At 46.2% G+C, this 23619-nt stretch overlaps 1 protein-coding gene across 2 annotated transcripts in view; it reads left to right on the top strand.

The window, feature by feature from the left end:
- APLP1 (amyloid beta precursor like protein 1) overlaps positions 1–23619 on the top strand; it is a 254004-nt gene that overhangs the window by 179005 nt on the left and 51380 nt on the right. The window contains exons 9-14 of one of the 2 annotated variants that reach the window (XM_030212232.1): positions 5238–5396; positions 5918–6046; positions 7966–8065; positions 19633–19797; positions 20682–20705; positions 23183–23250. In XM_030212232.1, coding sequence (XP_030068092.1) covers positions 5238–5396; positions 5918–6046; positions 7966–8065; positions 19633–19797; positions 20682–20705; positions 23183–23250 — 645 coding nt within the window. The remainder of the gene's footprint in view (positions 1–5237; positions 5397–5917; positions 6047–7965; positions 8066–19632; positions 19798–20681; positions 20706–23182; positions 23251–23619) is intronic. The other variant, XM_030212233.1, reaches the window with a different exon arrangement.

The raw sequence follows: 23619 nt of genomic DNA, 5'->3' as shown, positions 1-23619 counted from the left end.
AAGGGGGACAGAATCAGGAAAAATGTCAGGAAGTATTTTTTTCACGGAGAGAGTGTTAGATACTTGGAATACTCTCCCGCGGGAGGTGGTGACAGAATTAAAAAATGCATGCGATAAACATAAAGGAATCCTGTTCAGAAGGAATGGATCCACAGAAGCTTAGCAGAGATTGGGTGGCAACGCCAGTAATTGGGATGCAAAGCTAATGCTGGGCAGACTTTTACAGTCTGTGCTCTGAAAATGGCAAGGACAAATCAAGGTCAGGTATATATATAAAGTATCACATATAATGAGTTTATCTTGTTGGGCAGACTGGATGGACCATACAGGTCATTATCTGCCATCATAAGAACATAAGAGTAGCCATATTGGGTCAGACCAATGGTCCATCTAGCCCAGTATCTTGTTTTCCAAACAGTGGCCAAGCCAAGTCACAAGTACATGGCAGAAACCCAAATCGTGGCAACACTCCATACTACAAATTCTAGGGCAAGCAGTTACTTCCCAAGTCTGCCTCATCTACTATGTTACTATCCTGCTTATAATCGAACGAGAAAAACGTCCAAGTTCCAACCTAAATTGGGAGATGGACGTTTATCTCACAAAAACGAATAACGCGGTATAATCGAAAGCCGAACTTGGACGTTTTCAACTGCACTCCATCGCGGAAGCGTACAAAGTTCACGGGGGCATGTCGGAGGCGTGGTGAAGGTGGGACTGGGGCAGGTTATCACCCGAACAGAGATGGGCGCCTTTCGCCGATAATGGAAAAAAGTATGCGTTTGTAGCTAGAATTTAGGGCACTTTTCCTGGACCCTGTTTTTTCACGAATAAGGCCCCAAAAAGTGCCCTAAATGACCAGATTACCACCACAGGGAATCGGGGATGACCTCCCCTGACTCCCCCAGTGGTCACTAACCCCCTCCCACCACAAAAAATGATGTTTCACAACTTTTTATTTTCACCCTCAAATGTCATACCCACCTCCCTGGCAGCAGTATGCAGGTCCCTGGAGCAGTTGTTAGGGGGTGCAGTGGACTTCAGGCAGGTGGACCCAGGCCCATTCCCCCCCTACCTGGTACAATTGTGCTGCTTAATGCTTAGTCGTCCAACCCCCCCCCCCAAACCCACTGTACCCACATGTAGGTGCCCCCCTTCACCCCTTAGGGCTATAGTAATGGTGTAGACTTGTGGGCAGTGGGTTTTGAGGGGGATTTGGGGGGCTCAACATACAAGGGAAGGGTACCTGGGAGCTCTTTTACCTTTTTTTTTGTTTTTGTAAAAGTGCCCCCTAGGGTGCCCGGTTGGTGTCCTGGCATGTGAGGGGGACCAGTGCACTACGAATCCTGGCCCCTCCCACGAACAAATGCCTTGGATTTATTTGTTTTTGAGCTGGGCGCTTTCATTTTCCATTATCACTGAAAAACAAAAACGCCCAGCTCACAAATTGTCGAATAAAACATGGACGTCTATTTTTTTCGAAAATACGGTTCGGTCCGCCCCTTCACGGACTCGTTCTCGGAGATAAACGCCCATGGAGATAGACGTTTTCATTCTATTATGCCCCTCTATGTTAACAAACAAGTATTATCCGAGCGAAGCGTCCACTGTGGGCGATATAGATGAACACAATCTGATAAATACTGAGATGAATCATGATGCACACAATAATGAACCAGAATCAACAACTTGTACTTAATTCTATCATGCATAGTTAACCAATTTAACTTCTGAAACCAAGATGTAATGTATTCATATTTTGACAGCCCATATAACAAGCGGACTGTCGAATTCATCACTACCTGGAGCGCCTGTATATGTGCAGCACGTAGTCTCACATAACAAATAATCCAAACCTGTCAAAAGTTAACAGTCATAGCTCATAAAACTATCTTTTCACCACAAAACACATCTGAGATAAAAAAAAGACAATGTAGTAACAATCAGTAGGATTTAGCACAGTAGAGCCCCAAGTTTTTTACAATAGTAGATATCAGAATCACAGTATCTGATATTACCACTTCAGATGGAAAAGACATTGTTGATTCAGTAGTAACCAACAGTAAATCAGGTTTTGACGTATTAAGGGATAAACTGTTCTTAAGCATCCAGTGATGCAACCTCTCCAAAATTACCTGCAATCGACTAACCATATCAGGCACCGGCTTTGTCAGTGGGAGAAAAAGTTGAATGTCATCCGCATTAATGTGGTATGCCATTCAAAACTTCCTGAGAATCTTACACACAGGAGCTATATAGATATTAAATATCCTAGACAGAGCTGAGCCTTGAGGTACTCCACATTTCACAGATCTCATAGTAGACAGTTCATCCCCAACATGAACCTGCATTCTTCTGTCAATAAGATAAGACTTAAACCAGGTCAATACAGATCCCGCAGTGCCACAGTCCATTAAATGCTGCAACAAAATCTGATGATTGAGGGTATCAAATGCAGTAGATACATCAAGAAACACCATGAGAAAGCTGACATGTTTATCCAACCCTTCTGAATCTCATTGAGCATAGCTGACAACAACCACTCAGTACTGTGTGCAGTACGGAATCCATACTGAAATGGATCAAGGCATTGCCCAGTCAATAAATGATCCTTCAATTGACCATAAACCACTTTCTCAATAATTTTTGCCAACATTGGTAAGGTAGCAACTGGACAATAATTGTTAAGTGTGGTAACGTCCAAAGTAATATTCTTAACTTTGGGCAAAATAGTAGCAATTTTAAAGTCAGCCGGTACTAGCCCACTATCTAATGATTTGTCAACCATTTCTATCAACATGGGCAAAATTGAAGCAGACATTGTCCTCAAAACATACAAACTGCACACATCCATCACAGATCCTGTTGGTCAACAGACTATCAAACATGCTAATACCTCTCTGTCAGATACTTTAACAAACTTGGCCCAAAATGTGACAGTTTTCCTCTCAGAGTCACACTCAATCATTCGCTGGGAGAATCCATCCACCCACATTCTGCATCTTCATTTCAATAAAAATCTGCAAAACCATCAGCAGATATCCCAGAGTCACTCGCAGAGAATTCCTTAACTGCAGTCAGTAATCTAACTATAGAAAACAACTCTTCAGATCGATTCAATGACTCACTAATTCTTTTTTGATAATATTCACTTTTTTCTCTTACCACCATCACTCAATACTCCAGCAATTTTATTCTATAACTATCTTTACAGTCCATATCCTTGTTTCTCCACCATTCTTGTTCTACCTGGTGCAACTCACATTATAATTCTCTTAAAGCAGCTGAGAACCAAGGTAACTGCATCCAGGCGCCACCTGATCCAAGGCTTTAAACAATGTTACATTCCAATGCTCAACTATATCAGGTAACTCCAGACCAGATGCTTTATGCAACGTTTGGGGAGCGTGCCAGGTGCCCTTGACCTGGATTGGCCACTGTCGGTGACAGGATGCTGGGCTAGATGGACCTTTGGTCTTTCCCAGTATGGCACTACTTATGTACTTATGTACTTATGTAGCCACACTTCCTATAAATCATCTCATCCCAATACAATACATACAAACCCACAAACATTAACACCCCAGGTTACACCCTCCCTATCTCAGACAGCCTGAACATTCTCGGAGTAACAATCGACCGGAACCTCTCACTAGAGACCCAAGCGAAATCCACCATAAAGAAAATGTTCTTCTCAATGTGGAAACTCAAACGCGTGAAACCATTCTTCCCGAGGGAAATATTTCGCAACCTGATACAATCAATGGTACTAAGCCACGCAGACTATTGCAATGCAATTTATACGGGATGCAAGGAACAAATCATAAAGAAACTTCAGACCACCCAAAATAAAGCAGCAAGGCTTATATTTGGAAAAACGTGTTTGACAGCACCAAACGCCTCCGAGAAAATTTGCACTGGCTTCCAATCAAAGAACATATTGCTTTCAAAATCTGCACGACAGTTCATAAAATTATTAACGGCGAAGCCCCAGGATACATGACAGACCTCATCGACCTGCCAACCAGAAACACTACTAAATCATCACGATCATACCTAAACCTCCACTACCCAAGCAGCAAAGGACTCAAATATAAATCTACTTATGCATCCAGCTTTTCCTACTTAAGCGCACAACTATGGAACGCACTGCTAAAAGTAGTAAAAACTACGCTCGACCACCTAAATTTCCGGAAAGCACTAAAAACAAACCTGTTCAAAAAGTCATACCCCACCGACCCAACATAAAAAACCTGGCTAACTGCGACATATCATAACCAAAGACCGTAATGGACATATCCTAACTCCTCCTCTTCCTTTCTATGTTCCCCTAATGTATTTACCTTACATGAACCTCATTCTACCACAATATCACCTTGTATTTGTTCATACTGGAACTAGCTAACGCCGTTACGGTACTATGTAAGCCACATTGAGCCTGCAAATAGGTGGGAAAATGTGGGATACAAATGTAACAAATAAATAAATATCAATCATCCTTCATACTATTCATAAACCTCCCACTCCTCTGGTTACCTTTCCCAACCACAGGCAACATAAACAATATTAAACTGTGATCAATCCAAGTAACGGTACCACATTCATCTAAAGTTCTGCATCACACAAACCTGTTCCCTCATTTTGATCCTTTCCCATCCCCACTCTCTCCACTTTGAAATATCTTTGATCCAATACCTTCTCTGGTACATTGTTGACAACCTTCATCTCAAAGACCACACTTGATAATGATGACAAATAGATGGAACTATATTGCTAGAGCTATATTATTTATTTATTATGTATTTATGGTTCATTTATACCCCACAGATTCCCACAAATGCAGGCACAATGTGGCTTACATGAATTACAAAAGTAGAGAAGTACAACACATGAATTTTACAGCAGAATAAGGAGAGAACACTAACAACAATTAGGGTGACTAATAAGCAGAATTACTAATGGAGTAAGTTTTTTCAAAAAGGAACGTTTTCAACATCTTCTTATAGTAAGTATATCTGCATTTGTTGGTATGATCACAGCTATTATATCACAGAATCAATATATTGGTATTATTGACTGATTATCTGAATGTTACACAATTGTGAAAACTCTGGATAATTCCTCTATATAAATTCCTTTCCATCTATGCAGTTTGCCTCACACACCAAGTGCTGTCTTGGACTGGGGTGTAATTCTAATGTCTAACTTTCCAGCACTTTGTCCTCTGTCCCTTGTAGCATTTCCAGTCAATTCTACAAACACTGGAGGACCAGGTGGCTGGGGAGCGGCAGCGGCTTGTGGAGACACACCTTGCCCGGGTGGTGGCGCTACTGAATGACAACCGTCGGGTGGCACTGGAAAGCTACTTGTCTGTTGTGCAGGCCAATCCTCCTCAGGTAAAAGCAGCTTAAAGGGCATGTACAGTTCCATTGGTTCAAGGCTGAGGAAGGGGCTGTGTTGTCTGGTTAGGTCACTCCCCTCTACACCAGATTTCTACATGATGTATCCAGGAACAGGAGGGTGTACTTAGTGCATAATAAATACATAGAGAAAGTAATAACTAGGGCTGTACCAAATATTTGATTTGATTCGGCCCGAAATAGTGCCCTGATACATTATTTGTATTCGGCTGAATAGTGATTTAAATTTGAAAACAAATAATCTGGGACTCTACTGTGCTAAATCCTACTGAAATAAACACTTGATCTCTGATTTCATCTTGCTTCTTTTATTATTTGTTATGTTAAAGCTCAATTCCCATTATTTGTATTCGGTATTCATATTCGGCCAAATAATATTTTTCATTATCCATATTCAGCCGAATAGTTAAAATATGTTATTCAGTACAGCTTTAACAGTAACACCTGCTGTGTGGCTGATCATAATCTCTGCTTCTGTTCTTGAATTGGCTCTGTAGCCAGAACGTGTGCTTCTAGCACTGAAGAGGTACATCCAAGCAGAGCAGAAGGACCAGCGGCACACACTCCAGCACTACCAGCATGTCATGACTGTGGACCCTGACAAAGCAGAGCAAATGAAGTATCAGGTAGGTAACATCATTTCCTGCTCTTCATTCTGTCCATACGTTCTCTAGGCTACCTCCATTCCTACTGGAAATTAGAGTCCAGTCCAGGCTTCCTACCTCTCCCAGTGTGTCCACGAGACATCACTTCCCGTCCCCCCTTCCTCTTTGCTTGGCATAGGAGTCCAGTCTGTTTCCATAGCAGCTTGGAAAACTCCATTCTGGAGCTACTTGAGATACTTAAAAGACTCCCAAAGTTCTGGCTGTTGTCCCACTGCTTGACCAGCCTCCCATCTTCCCCATAGTGTAAACCCCAGATGAAGGGGACACCTGCTTCCTTCATTCGGGTACCACTCCATGTCCCATCTGGATCTGCCTCCTTCTTGCTGTCTCATAAACAGGAAGCCACTTTTGCAGAGCTGTCATGTTATCCAGTTCCAGGAGGGAGACTTTTTGGCCAGTCCTGGTTTTAAACTTTAAGCAGTATGGTTTTTGTAGTCCCTGATTCTACCTATTGAAATCAGTGCTGAAAGTACTGTAATGCATCAGGCAAAGGTTTCAGAAATCTAGAACTGACCTAAGATCTCTTTCCTGGAACTAGGTAACTTGGAAGCTCTGCTTTTGCTGCCGATATTTGCTCACTGTAGAGGCCAATATGATTTCAGTTTTGACGCCAAAACCAGGCTGAAATCTGTACTCAGTCCTCTTTTGGTTTCAGCCAAAAACGCCAGTGTGTTTTTAGCTGAATCTGAAACAGTGGCATGTCCCTCAAACAGGAGCAACTCCCACTTCCTCCTGTAGGCCCCCATCGGCCTGTCTTATGATTTTTGATGGTTTAGTGGTGCAGTCATGGAAGGCACGATCCCCAGTCGCTCCTGCCCATACTGGCTCCTGTCTCAAAATGGCTGCTGTGACTTCTAGCAGCAGTCTCGCAAGACCGTTGCTAGAGGTTGTGGCAGCCATTTTGACAATGGAACCAGCATGGGCAAGAACAAGTGGGGATCACTCCTGCCATGACCGCAGCACTAGACCACTAATGATCATAAGGTAGGCCCTTGGTGACCTGTGGATGGGAATTGGGGTCTAGGAGAGGGCTACTTCAGTTTTGGGGGAGTGAGTGGGGTCTGTTCCTGTTGGGGGGGGAAGGAAGGGGGATATAGCGATGATTAGGGGTGGCCATTTTCAGTTTTGACTTTGCCCAAAACCAAACAACAAAATTCGGTTGCAGATTTGGTTGCAGTCGAAACAAAAGAAATTGGTTTTGGTCACCCTCTAGCTCACTGTATTGGGGGAGCATGGAAATTTCTCTCAGAACTAGCTGCAGAACATTCAGCTGTAAAATCTCTTCTTTTTCTTTCTGCCTTTTTTCCTTCTCTCCTTGTCTCTCGCCCCTTTCTGTCTCTACCCTTCCTCATTTTTCTCCGGGATTCCCTCTCTCTACTGTGGTCTCTATATCTCTCTCCCTCTTGGCCTGTGTCTATATATCTGTCTCCCTCTTGGCCTCTCCCTTGCTTTCTCCATCTTAACTTTCTCTGACCTACTCACTTTCTTTTTTGTATTGCCCTCTGTTTTTGATCCTGTGTCTGCCTGTCTTTCATGCTTTCACTTGGGATCTCTCATCTTGTTCCCTGTATTTGTTTGTCTTGATCACTCCCCTGTGATCTCTATCTTTCTGCTATGCACTTTCTGTACTCTGCCTCTATGGCCCTGCCTCTTTCTTGAACTCTCTTCTTCCTTTCCTACATCTGCTTCTCTCTCCTTTTCTATGGCCCTGTGTCTGATTATCTGTTCTCTTCCCCCCCCCCCCCTCCCCTTTCTTTCTGGTCCTCTGTCTATCTCATCTTTATTCCTTTCTCTCTTACTGTCACTCTGGTATATTCATCTCTCTCTCTCTCTCTTTCCTTTTTGTGGTTCTTCTCTTCCTCCCATACACCTCTCTGTAGGTTCACACCCACCTGCATGTGATCGAGGAGCGCCTGAACCAGAGCCTAGCCCTGCTGTACAAGAATCCAAGACTCTCTGAAGAACTGAAGGATGAGATCCGTATGTAGCACTCTTATTCGCTGAGCTGTTTCCACATTTCACTCAGTCAGACATAGCAGTACTGCAATATCGGCCCATGTGTCCTGTAACACAGTCATCCTGTGTGCCCTTGAACTCCAAAAAGAGGCAGGTTTGCCCAGGGGCAATGTAATTACATTCCAGCTTATAATTGAAAAAGAAAAACGCCTATATTGCGACCCAAATCGGGAGATAGACGTTTATCTCACAAAAACGAATAAAGCGGTATAATCGAAAGCCGAATTTGGACGTTTTCAACTGCACTCCGTCGCGGATGCGGACAAAGTTGATGGGGGCGTGTCAAAGGCGTGGTGAAGGCGGAACTGGGGCGTGGTTATCGGGCGATCAGAGATGGGCGCCTTTCGCCGATAATGGAAGAAAAATATGCGTTTTTAGCGAGAATTTAGGGCACTTTTCCTGGACCCTATTTTTCCACGAATAAGGCCCCAAAATGTGCCCTAAATGACCAGATGACCACTGGAGGGAATCGGGGATGACCTCCCCTGACTCCCCCAGTGGTCACAAACCCCCTCCCACCACAAAATATGCCGTTTCACAACTTTTTATTTTCACCCTCAAATGTCATACCCACCTCCCTGGCAGCAGTATGCAGGTCACTGGAGCAGTTATTAGGGGGTGCAGTGGACTTCAGGCAGGTGGACCCAGGCCCATCCCCCCCCCCACCTGTTACACTTGTGCTGGTAAATGGGAGCCCTCCAAACAGCCCCCCAAACCCACTGTACCCACATGTAGGTGCCCCCCTTCACCCCTTAGGGCTATAGTAATGGTGTAGACTTGTGGGTGGTGGGTTTTGAGGGGGATTTGGGGGGCTCAACACCCAAGGGAAGGGTGCTATGCACCTGGGAGCTCTTTTACCTTTTTTTTTGTTTTTGGAAAAGTGCCCCCTAGGGTGCCCGGTTGGTGTCCTGGCATGTGAGGGGGACCAGTGCACTACGACTCCTGGCCCCTCCCACGAACAAATGCCTTGGATTTATTTGTTTTTGAGCTGGGCGCTTTCATTTTCCATTATCACTGAAAAACAAAAACGCCCAGCTCACAAATTGTCGAATAAAACATGGACATCTATTTTTTTCGAAAATACTGTTCGGTCCGCCCCTTCACGGACCCGTTCTCGGAGATAAACGCCCATGGAGATAGACGTTTTTGTTCAATTATGCCCCTCATTGTGTCCCCACAGGAAAGTGGGGACACAATATAATTACAAACTGGTTCCATGTCATCTGGACAGGCTCAGCTAGTCCTAGGCTGTAAAGAAGTCTATAGATGTAAAGAAGACAAAAACAGGTCTGGCTCCATCTGCACAGTTGGCATAAAGTTCCCTCTAGGCCCACTTGTACAGCACTAGAGGGAAACCAGGACACCCTATATGCTGTCATGACAAAGAGTGATCTAGTAACATATGCCATTGAGCAGAGGCACACAGCTCCAGGCCTGAGAGGCTGCAACAGGATTGGTTTCCAATTTGTTAAGTTAAAATTCCTGAGAAAACTTTGCATGTATTTGGTCTTAGAATCTGGTTAATCAGCATATTGTGGTCAAAACAAAAAAGGATAAAGTCCCCACAAAAGTAGTATCGAAAACAGCAAAGTAGTGGACGACTCTGTTAAAGAACCAGCACAGCTTTATTCCAAACAACCTTTGCAGTACATGCAAGACCTGACATAGCTGTGTTTCTGCAACAAATACCTACGTCAGGGGTCACACAATGTTGAAAATAAAATAATAATCACATAAAATCTTGATAATAAATACATTACCGAATACAGACATAAAAAAACTCTTAAATAAGACCAGTGGTGATAAAAGCATAATGTCTCAAAAGTAAAAGCGAATGATAATATTAACTGCAAAAATATATTTTAAAAATGCAACGTGAATATGAATCAATAATAATAAAAAAATAAAGGCATCCAAATGACCTAAAAAAGAAAAAGAAATATAGGTGATATTTAGAAAATGGCTAACGAGCCTAAAGGACAATACTGCTCAATAAAACAATTGTAAATGATCATTAATATTCAGCAAAAACTTAAGCATATAAAAATGGAAATGAATAAAACTAAAAATGAATATGGAACAATAAACAAATGGTACAAAACAAATGGCAAATAACCGTGAGTGTCAACACTGCACAGTAAAATGAATATACATAATCCTAAAATATTTGTGTATACAATGAAATAATGCATCCAAGCCATTAAAAACTTAAGAGGTACACAAATATTTTAGGATTATGTATATTCATTTTACTGTGCAGTGTTGACAGGGTTATTTACCATCTGTCTTTCAAAATTTGTTCCTTGTTTATTTTTAGTTTTATTCATTTCTAGTTTTACGTGCTTAAGGTTTTCATGAATATTAATGACCTTGAACAGTATTGTCCTTTAGGCTTGTTAGCCACTATTTTAATATCATCTTTGCTTCTTTCTCTTTTTCTTAGTTCGTTTTGATGCCTTTATGTTTTATTATTATTGATTCACATTCATGTTGCATTTTTTATACATTTTTGCAGTTGATATTATCACTCGCTTTTATTTTTGAGACAATTATTCTTTTATCAACATTGATCTTATTTATGCATCTTTTCATGTCTATATTTGGTAATTTATTTATGTATTTATTAACAAGATTTTCTGAGATTATTATTTTATTTTATAGATTGTGTGACTCCAGACACAGGCATTGGTTGCCGAAGCACAGCTGTGTCAGGTCTTGCATGTACCACAAAGGTTATTTGGAATAAAGCTGCTTTGGCTCTTTAACAGTATCGTCCACTGTTTTGCTGTAATCAGCATATTGTGCCTGAGTTTATAACAGGAAGTCTGTGTGAGAATTCAAACAAGATACCTGTTTGAAACCCATTTTATAAGAATGATATAGGTGCCAAGATCAGGCTTCAATAGTGTACAAATGCTAATGCACACAGGTGCATGCAGTCTATTCTACTGAGTTGTTTTAGAAAATATGTGTGTACATTGCAACTCCACACAAACCATACCCTGAGAATACCCACACACAGTGCACTGATAAATACACACCAGTTTGTCACATACAAAAAGCCTTTATGCATAAAAAAACATTTATACAATTACCCACATTTGGTTTATCCTGAAAATCAGAGGAACAACGGGCCAAGATAGATGTACTGAGAGGAAAGAAAGAGGACTGTTTTTAAAAATCTCATGAAAGACCCTTGAAGACTAGGAGTGAAGAACAAGGATCTAGGGCTATTTCTGGAGCTGGGGAGAGGGCTGCAGAGTGAACATACACAGGGAGATTTCATTTGCAAAGACCCTGTTAGCATTCAGGCCCCCTAGGGATTCTGAAAATTGACCCATAACTGAGACCATACTCCAGTGGTATTTTCTCCCAGCCCTTGAAGGCCAAAAACAGGTCAGGTTTTCAGGATATCACTGATAAATATGCAGAGATAGATTTGCATGCACACTACCTCCATTATGCAAATCTATTTCATACTTCCATATCATCAAGCTGATCAATCCATAGACTGGTGGGTTGTGTCCATCTACCAGCAGGTGGAGATAGAGAGCAAACTTTTGCCTCCCTATATGTGGTCATGTGCTGCCGGAAACTCCTCAGTATGTTCTCTATCTCAGCAGGTGGTGGTCACACACAGCAGCAGCTCTGGCTAGGCCTCCAAGCCTAATCCTTAGGTTTTGTTGAGGCCTGGGGTTGAGGGCTCTTTTGAGCAAGTGCAAACCTGGTGGTGCCAGGTCCCTCCTTTTCTCCCCCCTCCCGCTGGCTCCGTTAAAAAAAAAAAAAAAAAAAGAAAATTTTAAACGTCCTTAAAGGCGTTTATTTCGACGTTTATTTAAACGTTCATTGCAGCTACTCACTGGGACACCAGTTCGTTACAGCTCGGAGCGGCAAGCAGGTAATTTTACCTTTTTATAGCGGGCAGGGGGTTCCCCGATTCTTCTCCTCGTGGCATATGGCGTCGGAGGGCGAGGGCGCAAAGGGTCGCTCCCCGGATCGCTTGAGCGCTTCTAGAGGGGATGCGGGGGTCTTACAGCCTGATTCGCCCTTGTTGGGTGACAGTTTCGTGACCGAGGAATGTCCCGGTCCTTTCTCCGGCGTGGCGGTTTTTCCCGCCATAAACGCCCATCCCCCGCTCCTCGCCTCCGCCATCTTGGCCGGCCACGCGGCTCGGACGGCTTCTTCGTGGGCCGCCCTTGAGGTTGGAGACATTAATGCCATGAACGCCCTTAATTTGGGTGACGGCACAAAGCGGCTAAAGTTAAGCGCCGTTCTTCCCGCGCGGCTCCTTCGCGGAGTGTCGCGCCGGACGCCATTTTGGATGCGCAGCATGTCTCTCCCCCGCTCTTGCGAGCGCCGGTTGAGGGTGCGTCTAGGGCTGTTGCCCAGGCTGCGGAAGTGCACAGTCTGGGGGTTTCTCCCCCGAGTTTGTTTTGCTGCTGCATCAGGCTTTCCTCATGCAAAACGCTGCCCCTGCTCCCTCTTCTGGTAAAGAGGTTGAGGTTCCCAGAGGTAAACGCCCTCTGGTTGATTTCCAGGCCTTGGAGGACTTTGTCTCCTCCGATGTAGATGAGGGCAGCGTGTCTGAGGTCTCCCAACGGTCCTTTGCGGATTCCTTGGAGGAGATGGATTCCCGCTCGGATGGAGCGGATGACCCCTCTGCAGCGCGGCTTTTTAGCTCAGAGGATTTGCCCAACCTGTTAGTGCAGGCCATGGGCATTTTGAAGATTTCCTCTCCGGAGGACGTCTCTCCCTCAGCCCCTGTTGGCTCTGCCATTATGCTGGGGACGAAGCGCCCGCCTAGAACCTTCCACGTGCATGATGCCATGCACACCTTAATTTCGGCTCAATGGGATGTCCCGGAAGCGAGCCTCAAAGTGGCTAGGGCTATGTCCCGCCTCTCTCCTTTACCTGAAAGTGAACGTGAGGCCTATCTGTGGCCTACCGTGGATTCTTTAATCACTGCGGTGACTAAGAAAACGGCTTTGCCGGTGGAAGGTGGCACAGCCCTAAAGGACGCCCAAGACAGAAGATTGGAGGCGGCCTTAAGGTCGTCCTTTGAGGCGACTGCTTTAAGTTTGCAGGCCTCGGTTTGCGGTGCCTATGTGGCCAGGGCGTGCCTGACTATGGTGCAGCGGGCTTCCCCCTCGGATCATTCCTTGAGGGCTGATTGGCCGGCCCTGGAATCGGGCTTAGCCTATTTGGCAGACTTGCTGTATGTTGTCTTGAGAGCCTCAGCTAAAGGCATGGCTCAGACAGTCTCTGCGCGGCGGTGGCTTTGGCTGCAACATTGGTCTGCTGACCACGCCTCTAAATCCCGCCTGGCTTGATTGCCTTTTAAAGGCAAGCTGCTCTTTGGGGTCGAGCTGGACAAAATCGTGACCGATCTCGGCACGTCTAAGGGCAAGAGGTTACCAGAGGTCAGGGCTCGGGCTAGTACCCGTCCCGGTCCCTCCAGAGGACGGTTTCAGGAAGCCCGTCGGTACCGCCCGGGCAGGCCGGGCTCCTCTGCTCCCTCTTCCTTCAAGAGGAATTTCTCCCCCAAGCAGCATTCCTTTCGCAGAGACCGCCGTCCCGGAGCTGCTCCCTCCGGTCCTCCCCCAGGGTCTCGTACCCAGTGACGGGGCCTTGGTCCATGCCCCAGTGCAGATTGGAGGACGGCTGTCCTCGTTTCGGGGTGAGCGGACCACAGTAACTTCACACGCTTGGGTGCTGGAAGTCATCAGAGACGGCTACAAGCTAGAGTTCTGCCGACCCTTAAGAGACGGGTTTGTACTCTCTCCCTGCAAGTCTCCGGTCAAAGCTGTGGCAGTGCAGCAGACCTTGGACAACCTGATCCGCCTGGGTGCGGTCGTTCCGGTGCCAAAAGATCAGATTGGCAAGGGACGTTACTCCATTTACTTTGTGGTACCAAAGAAAGGAGATTCTGTCCGGCCTATCCTCGACCTCAAAGGGGTCAATCGGGCCTTGAAAGTGCGGCACTTTCGCATGGAGACTCTCCGCTCTGTTATAGCGGCAGTGAAGGCAGGAGAGTTCTTGGCTTCCTTGGGCATCAAGGAAGCGTACCTGCATATTCCCATCTGGCCTCCTCTCCAACGCTTTCTGCGTTTTACAGTCCTGAGACGACACTTCCAGTTCAGAGCCCTCCCTTTCGGGTTGGCTACTGCTCCGCGGACCTTTTCCAAAGTAATGGGGGTCATAGCGGCCTTCCTGCTAAAGGAAGAAGTACAAGTCCATCCTTATCTGGACGACTGGTTGATCCGAGCCCCCTCTTATGCAGAGTGCGGCAAAGCTATGGACCGGGTAGTTGCTCTTTTGAGCTCCCTGGGATGGATCATTAACTGGAAGAAGAGCCAGCTGCGCCCGACTCAGTCCCGGGAGTATCTGGGAGTTCGATTCGACACCCAAGTGGGCAGAGTGTTCCTGCCAGACAATCGGATTGTCAAGCTTCAGGCTCAGGTGGACTAGTTCCTAGTAGCCTCTCCTATTCGGGCTTCGGACTACGTGCAGCTGTTGGGCTCTATGACGGCCACGATGGAAGTAGTGCCCTGGGCCAGGGCTCATATGAGACCACTACAGCTATCTCTGCTGTTGCGCTGGACTCCGATGTCGGAGGATTATGCTGTGCGCCTTCCCTTGGACCCAGCAGTGCGCAAGCCGCTGAGCTGGTGGACGCAGACAGACAAGTTGTCTGCAGGAATGCCTCTGGTGACCCCGGAGTGGATTGTCGTCACGACAGACGCCTCTTTGATGGGCTGGGGAGCCCAATGCTTGGGAAGGACAGCGCAGGGGCTCTGGTCTCCTGCAGAGGCAAGTGGTCTATCAACCTCCTGGAACTCAGAGCCATTCGGTTGGTGTTATTGGAGTTCATCCCGGTACTGGTGTTGAAGCCTGTACGGGTCCTGTCGGACAATGCCACGGCTGTGGCCTATATCAACCGCCAGGGAGGTACCAAGAGCGCCCCTCTAGCCAAGGAGGCTATGAATCTATGCCAGTGGGCGGCAGCGAACCTGGAGCAGCTTTCAGCAGCCCACATTGCCGGAGTCATGAATGTCAAGGCGGACTTTCTCAGTCGCCATACTTTGGAGCCCGGAGAGCGGCAGCTATCTGCTCAGGCGTTCTTGGACATCACGAAGCGCTGGGGCCAGCCGAGCCTAGATCTGATGGCGTCATCGGCCAATTGCCAAGTGCCGCGCTTTTTCAGCAGAGGACGGGACCCTCGATCCCTGGGAGTAGATGCTCTTCTCCAACAGTGGCCGACACAAGAGCTCCTCTATGTGTTCCCGCCCTGGCCCATGTTGGGCAGGGTGCTAGACCGGGTGGCAAAGCATCCCGGCAGGGTAATCCTGGTGGGCCCGGATTGGCCCAGACGTCCCTGGTATGCGGACTTGATCAGGCTCTCAGTCGACGATCCTCTGCGGCTGTCAGTGGAGCAGGGCCTGTTACATCAGGGTCCCGTGGTGATGGAGGATCCCTCCCCCTTTGGGCTTACGGCCTGGCTATTGAGCGGCAGCGTCTGAGGAAGAAGGGCTTCTCAGACAAGGTCATCGCCACTATGCTAAGAGCGAGGAAGCGCTCTACTTCTACTGCTTACGCCAGGGTTTGGCGTATATTTGCAGCGTGGTGTGAAGCAGGCTCACTTTCTCCCTTCACTGCTCCAATTTCTTCAGTGTTGGCGTTCCTGCAAGAAGGTCTGGAGAAAGGCCTGTCGCTCAGTTCCCTTAAAGTCCAGGTAGCGGCTCTGGCTTGCTTCAGGGGCCGCCTGATGGGTGCTTCCCTGGCTTCGCAGCCAGATGTGGTGCGCTTTCTCAAGGGAGTTAATCACCTGCGCCCTCCTCTGCACTCAGTGGTGCCTGCGTGGAATCTCAACCTGGTGCTAAGAGCATTGCCGAAGCCGCCTTTTGAACCCTTGTCAAGGGCATCTCTGAAAGACCTGACGTTGAAAGCAGTCTTTTTGGTGGCTATCACTTCAGCCAGAAGAGTTTCCGAGCTCCAGGCGCTCTCATGTCGAGAGCCTTTTCTGCAGTTCACTGAGGCAGGAGTGACTATTCGCACAGTGCCTTCCTTCCTGCCCAAGATTGTTTCTCGCTTCCATGTGAATCAGTAGCTCTGTCTCCCTTCCTTTCGTAGGGAGGTCTACCCAGAGGAGTACTCTGCTCTTAAATATCTGGATGTGAGGCGAGTCATCATCAGATACTTGGAAGTGACCAATGATTTCCGGAAATCGGATCATCTGTTTGTCCTGTGTGCAGGTCCTCGTAAGGGTCTGCAGGCTGCTAAGCCTACGGTGGCAAGATGGGTCAAGGAAGCCATTGCAGCGGCTTATGTGGCCGCAGGGAAGGTGCCGCCTATCCAGCTGAAGGCTCACTCCACGAGAGCTCAGGCGGCCTCGATGGCAGAGGTCGGATCCGTCTCCTTGGAAGAGATATGCAAGGCGGCAACTTGGGCTTCGGCTCATACATTCTCCAAGCATTACCGTTTGACGGTGGCTGCACGGGCGGAGGCCCGGTTTGGAGCTTCAGTGTTGAGGTCAGGGATGTCAATGTCCCGCCCTGGGTGAGTACTGCTTCGGTACATCCCACCAGTCTATGGATTGATCAGCTTGATGATATGGAAGGTAAAATTATGTATAATCATACCTGATAATTTTCTTTCCATTAATCATAGCTGATCAATCCATAGCCCCTCCCAGATATCTGTACTGTTTTTATTCTGATTGCATTTCAGCTGCAAGTTTAGTCTTCAGTTACTTCAGAAAGACTTCGTGTTCAAGTTTTTTCACTTGGATTCTTCAAGAGTTGAGACGAGTTTGTGTTACAGTGAGCTGCTGCATTCCTCTCCCCCCCGTTTTACGGGGCTGGATTGAGACATAAATTCTGCCGGCACTCCCTCCCGCTTCGTGCGGCTGTAGGGCAGCTTTGTACCCCTCCCGCTTCGGCGGTGTTGGGGTCAGTCAGCTCCTCCCGCGGTTGCGGTTGCAGGATAAGCCAGATCCCCCCGCATCGGCGGGTGTGGTGTCCCTCCCCCGCTCCGCGGGGATGAGCTGGACGGATTCCCCTCCCCCACTTGTGTGGGGATGAGCTGGGTTAATTCCCCTCCCCCGTTTCGGCGGTGGTGAGCTGGGCAGAGTGTCCCTTCGTGGGTGTAATTCTCTAAGTGCTGAGTCCTGCGGATGGAGCTTTGATATCGACATACTGAGGAGTTTCCGGCAGCACATGACCACATATAGGGAGGCAAAAGTTTGCTCTCTATCTCCACTTGCTGGTAGATGGACACAAACCACCAGTCTATGGATTGATCAGCTATGATTAATGGAAAGAAAATTATCAGGTATGATTATACATAATTTTACCATATTCATTAAGGATAACCTGAAAACCTGACCCATTTGTGGGGACTGGCAATAAATACCACTGTCAGTTTAACATTTTGAAAATTACACCTATGTGTTCAAAATCAAGCTACCTACATAAGCTTATAAAATGCTTTTCTAGATGCTAAAGTCCCTTAGGGGCTTATTTTCAAAAGAGAAGAATGTTTAAAAAGTGGCATAAAGCAACAGATGGACATTTTTCTTGCCAAAACATCCAATTTGGTATTTTTGAAACCCATTTTCCAAACATTTTCCTATGCTGTTCATCTGCAGTGCATCCAGATCTCAAGGGGTAATGTCGGGGGGGGGGGGGGGGTGTTAAGGGCGAGATTTGTGCGTTCCTAAGACCTGGACGTTTTTCTGCCATAATAGAACAAAACAAAAATGTCCAGGATTAAAACTAAGATGTTTTGAGCTAGACCTGTTTTAATAATGACTCAGCCACAAACAAGTGCCCTAAATGACCGATGATCACTGGAGGAATAAAGGAATGACCCCCCCCTCCCCTTATTCCCCCAGTGGCCACTGACCCCCCTCCCACCCACCCCCACCCAAAGATGTAAAAGAAACAGTACATACCAGCCTCTATGACAGCCTCAGATATTATAGCCAGTCCATTACAGCAGCAAGCAGGTCCCTGGAGTAGCCTAGTTGTCGATGCAGTGCTTTCTGGAGAAGGGGACCCTGGCCGATAATCCACTCTAATTGTTACACTTGTGATGGAATGTGTGAGCACTCCAAAACCCAACAAAAACCTACTGTACCCACATATATGTGACACCTGCAGCCATAACAGCTATTGTAGTGTTGTACAGTTGGGTACAGTAGGTTTTTGGTGAGGTTTGGAGAGCTCACTATACGATATAAAGTAACAACGGTGAGATGTGTACCTGGGAGTTTTTATGTGAAGTCCACAGCAGTGCCCCCTAGGGTGCCCTAGGGCTGCTGGGATGTTTGTGTGGCCAGCCTATTAATAATTCTGGCTCCTACATTCCAGTGGCTTGCTTCTGAGCATTTTTCACTTGGACATTTTTTTATTAAATCGAAAATGGACCAAAAAGATAAATGCACAAAACACAAAAACAACTAGCAAGTGACCATTTTCAAAAAAAAAAAAAGATAGACATTTTGCTGTTTTGAAAATCGCTGTATTCTCTATTTGGTTTCTGGACGTGTTGAGCAAGACATCCAAAGTTGGACTTAAACATCATATCAAATATTATAAGTGAGATGATTAAATTTGCAGATGATACAAAACTATTCAAGACTGTTAAAATACGAGTGGACTGTGAAAGATTGCAGGGAGACCTTAGGAAATTGGAAGACTGGGCATGCAAATGACAGATGAAATTTAATGTGGACAAATGCAAGGTGATGCACAATGGAAAGAATAATTTGAATCTTAGTTACCTGATGCTAGGGTCCACCTTGGGGGTCAGCAGTCAAGAAAAAGATCTAGGTGTCGTTGTAGATAATACGCTGAAATCTTCTGCTCAGTATGCAGTGGCGACCAAAAAAGCAAACAGACTGCTAGAAATTATTAGGAAAGGAATAGGTAAGCTCTGGAACTCTTTGCCAGAGGATGTAGTAACAGCGGTTAGCATATCTGGGTTTAAAAAAGGATTGGACAAATTCCTAGAGGAAAAGTCCATAGTCTGCTATTGAGACAGACATGGGGAAGCAACTGCTTGCCCCAGGATTGGTAACATGGAATGTTGCTGCTAATTGGTTTTCTGCCAGGTACTTGTGACCTGGCTTGGCCACTGTTTGGAAAACAGGATACTGGGCTAGATGGACCATTGGTCTGACCTAGTATGGCTACTCTTATATTATGTTCTTATGTAAAATGCCCCTACAAGTGACAGCCTAAATTTATGTTTTGCAGCTTGTGAAACTGAGACAAAATCACTTAAGCAATCAGCACTTGCTGCCAACTGCATAAGTGGTTTTGAATATTGACCCCCCCCCCCCCAGGTGTTCATTATACCCTCAATAAATATGTGCAAAATTAATTTCTATATTTAAATATAAATATAGGTAATTTGTATCAACTAGATGTCCTGTGAAGTGCGACTTTAAAACATTAATAACCCCCTGAGTAGGCCACAGCCATGTTGTACCTTGTCACCAAAGTTGGAACTTTATTATTTCACCACAGAAGATATTCTACGTTCTGAACAGACTAGTACCAATGAGCTTCTGACGACATCCATCTGTGAGACCCGGACCACCGAGGAGTTCTTACCCATGGACAGCAATGAAGACCTCACCCTAGACAACCGCCCTTACCCTCCAGTTCCCAGTGACTTTTCTGAGGCTGAGGGTGAGTTCTGAGGCCTGTGGAGTAAACCTGAAGTAGATGCAGTCAGTACATCAGCTATTCTACTGTAAATGCCATTCTGACTGTTCCTCACTGCATTTATGAAACTGTAGTTCCTGCCTTTCTTAAAGAAACTGGAACAAGTCTAGGGAATGCACTGGTGTAAAAACCAGGACTGGCCTAGCTGACCGGTGGCCTGGAGCCATCTAGAGACCCCACTATGGAGTTTGAGTCTCTGTGCTCTGTCAAGGGGGTGGAAGAGAAAGCAAAGGCTAGAGGAGGAGGGTGACTGTCCCTGTGAAAATGTTGACTCTTTGCTTGCAGACATATGATACACCTGAAAGCCAGTGGCACTGTGAGGGTGAATTACAATGTGTTATGGTAGCTCTGTCACTCTCTACTGCTGTCTTACTCCTACAATCCCATCCCTAGTGGTGTTCTTCCTTTACCCGTGCTTCTCATTCTTCCTATGACCTTCTGAATCCTGTTGTACTTTACCCCCTCTCCTAAGCCCCACTTCCTTCCTGCCTTCTATGGCTCCTCTGCTTGCCTCCCCCACTTCCTTCCATGTTTCTTTCCTCTCTGCACCAGGTATGAGAGTCCAGAAATGGCAGCACATCTCTGGGGTTTGTGTATGGTTCCGAATTGGTACAGTCCTCCTTTGATTCTCACAATCTGACCCCTTCCTGTGACTCAGGGACAGGCGGGGGAACTTGTGGCTCTCTTTCTCTTGATGTTAATGTGCACTCATGGGTCTCTGTCTTGATGTTAATGTTGACACACAGTTACTTTCTCTCTGTCTTATGTTTCCCATATCTCTTCCACTCCCTATGGCTTGATTTGGGTCTCTTCTTCCTCCTCTTCCTCTGCTTCTTCAACAATGCCAGATTCACAGCAAACCGAAAAGAAAGGTTAGTGCAATGGGGTGAGGGTGCCGGGATCATTCTAAAAGCATGAGTAGGAGAGGAGGAGCTAAATCTGGAGGGTCTAGGTGGGGGCTGACATCCTTATTCCCCCAGCCCTTCTAGCTTCTACTCACATGGTTTGCACATCCCCCCATGCTGTGCCTCAAGGAGATTTAATGACAGTAGACGGCATGAGCCTATCTCATTCATTATCTGGTCTGAAGCCAGTGGGCGCAGCTTGCTACCATATTGGTCAGAACAAAACAATTGCAATCACTATTGAAAACGATAGCAAACTTGTAAGGTTTTATTAAACCTCCTTGGTTGTGCATTCCACTTATTAGGAGGGGATCGGAGTGAGTTGGGGGAGTTTTCAAGCAGGAGTCTGTGAAGGGGGGAGGGTTATATTAAAAATGTATTTGTCAGTGCTCCAGAGTTTGCTTTGGTAATTGCAGTGCTTTATTGTGAATTTCAGTGCTGTGGCATATGCATTTATTTTTGCTTGTGATGACAATAAAGATATTTCTACTTAAAAAGCAATAGCAAACGCTTACGATTGCCTATGTGTGGTGCATCTGTACGAAGTCTAAAGCATTTGCAAATAACAAAGCAAGCTCTGGAGCACTGACAAATACATTTTGACTATAACCCCCCCCCCCCCCCCCCTTCACAGACCACTCAAAAATTCCCCCAAACCCCCCCTCACCATCCCCTTTCTCCTAGGGAGAATGCAAACCCGCACAAATTTGCTATTGTTTTCAATAGCGAATACTGTTTTGCTGTGACCAATATGGCGGCTGCACGGGGAGACGGAGCGACGACGTCAACTTTTTGACGTCATGCTGTCTCCTTTCATTAAATCTCCTTGTTGTGCCTCTCCAATCAGAGCTTCCCTGCTTGCTTTTCCCACCCCTACGGCTTTCTGCTCATCCCCACACATCTCTCCCAAAACATCTTTGCTTGGTCTCCCACCAACATGACTTCCCAAGCTGCACTTTCCCCTGTCCTCTATCATTTTTCCATGTCCTTCCCCTCCGCCTGGATCTCATGCTTCCTTCTCCCCACCAAACTAAGGGGGGTTTTTACTAAAGTTTAGCTTGAGTTATCTGCAGCAGGCCCTTAGAAATAAAATGGGTAGTGCTGCAGATAACTTGAGCTAAGCTTTAGTAAAAGACGGACCTCATATAGCTTCATAGTAACATAGTAGATGACAGCAGAAAAAAGACCTGCACGGTCCATCCAGTCTGCCCAACAAGACAACTCATGTGTGCTACTTTTTGTGTATACCCTACTTTGATTTGTACCTGTGCTCTTCAGGGCACAGACCGTATAAGTCTGCCCAGCACTATCCCTGCCTCCCACCACCGGCTCTGGCACAGACCGTATAAGTCTGCCCAGCACTATCCCTGCCTCCCACCACCGGCTCTGGCACAGACCATATAAGTCTGCCCAGCACTGTCCCCGCTTCCCACCACCGGCTCTGGCACAGACCGTATAAGTCTGCCCAGCACTATCCCTGCCTCCCAACCACCAGTCCCGCCTCCCACCACCGGCTCTGGCACAGACCGTATAAGTCTGCCCAGCACCATCCCCGCCTCCCAACCACCAGCCCCGCCTCCCACCACCGGCTCTGGCACAGACCGTATAAGTCTGCCCAGCACTATCTCTGCCTCCCACCACCGGCTCTGGCACAGACTGTATAAGTCTGCCCAGCACTATCCCCGCCTCCCAACCTCCAGCCCCGCCTCCCACTACCGGCTCTGCTATCCAATCTCGGTTAAGCTCCTGAGTGAAGTGACAGAAGCCAGAAGTGAGCAGAGCTCTGTGAGTGCCTGTATTAACTACTACTACAATTAAACATGTACATAGTGCTACAAGGTGTATACAGCACTTTAAAGCACATTAAAAGAAAGTTCCTATGTAATGAAGCTTACAGTGTAAGTGACAGATGGAGACTGAGGACAATAAGCTGTAAGAGGGAGGCATGGAATCTGTAGTGTAGTCAGGGTGTTAGGCCAGTATTTCCTCTCTCTCAGTCACAGTGTAGTCTGTAATAGGAACGTTTATTAGATGGGAAATAGGATAGTATATCTGCAGTTATAGAAGGCACTGGCTACCACAGGAGCATTGTTAGGTTGAAAAATGGGGAACCTGGCCCTCTCACTTTTAAAAGTTGGGGGAGGGAGCATATTCAGGCTCTAGCTGCCAGTACAGATGAGTGTAATAAGTCAGCTTCCTTCATTGAACGGTGTCAAGCTCTGAGCTTGTCTGATTTGGGTTCTGTCCCCTGGACAGTGTACCAATCACCATACCAGCCATCGTATTATTCAGGAATGAAGGTCTGGAATCTATATCCTGGGATTCAAGGGGATATACTCATCCTATCACCACCAGTGAGTTGTAATGCAATTTGCATGAAGCTTTTGCTGTGGTTTTGGTGTCTGTAAGATAAGCAAAGACCTGACCACTTGTCTCTCCCATAGCTTCAGGGAATGGAGAATATGATTATCCAGCAAGTGACAAAGCCCCCAGCTATGAGTACGAGCAAAAGGTGAGTGTAAAACGTAGATCCTAAAAACAAAGCCAACAACTCACACGGTCTGAACATGAACTTTGTATCTTATTTTTCCTTCCTTAAGCTATCTTATGTGAAAATTATCTTTCCAGAAGAAAGAAGCTAATGTATAAAAACATAACACACCCCAAAAGAACTCAACTGAACTCAAGACAACTCAGTGCAACTTGCTGTAGATGTGTTAGGGCAGTGTGCACCTGCTATTTCCACAGGCAACCCAACAGGGAGCAGAATAGAGAATGGATGTTTCAAAATCATATGTATATACACTGTTTTACTCCCCTAACATAAACACCTCCGAGAAACTCCTTTTTAACCATGGTGTGGAAGCTGGCAAATGTATTT

The sequence above is a fragment of the Microcaecilia unicolor genome, chromosome 8, assembly GCF_901765095.1.
Source record: "Microcaecilia unicolor chromosome 8, aMicUni1.1, whole genome shotgun sequence".
NCBI classification, from domain to species: domain Eukaryota; kingdom Metazoa; phylum Chordata; class Amphibia; order Gymnophiona; family Siphonopidae; genus Microcaecilia; species Microcaecilia unicolor.
Note: the sequence above shows the minus strand (reverse complement) of the source record. Positions and strands in the feature narration are given on the sequence as shown.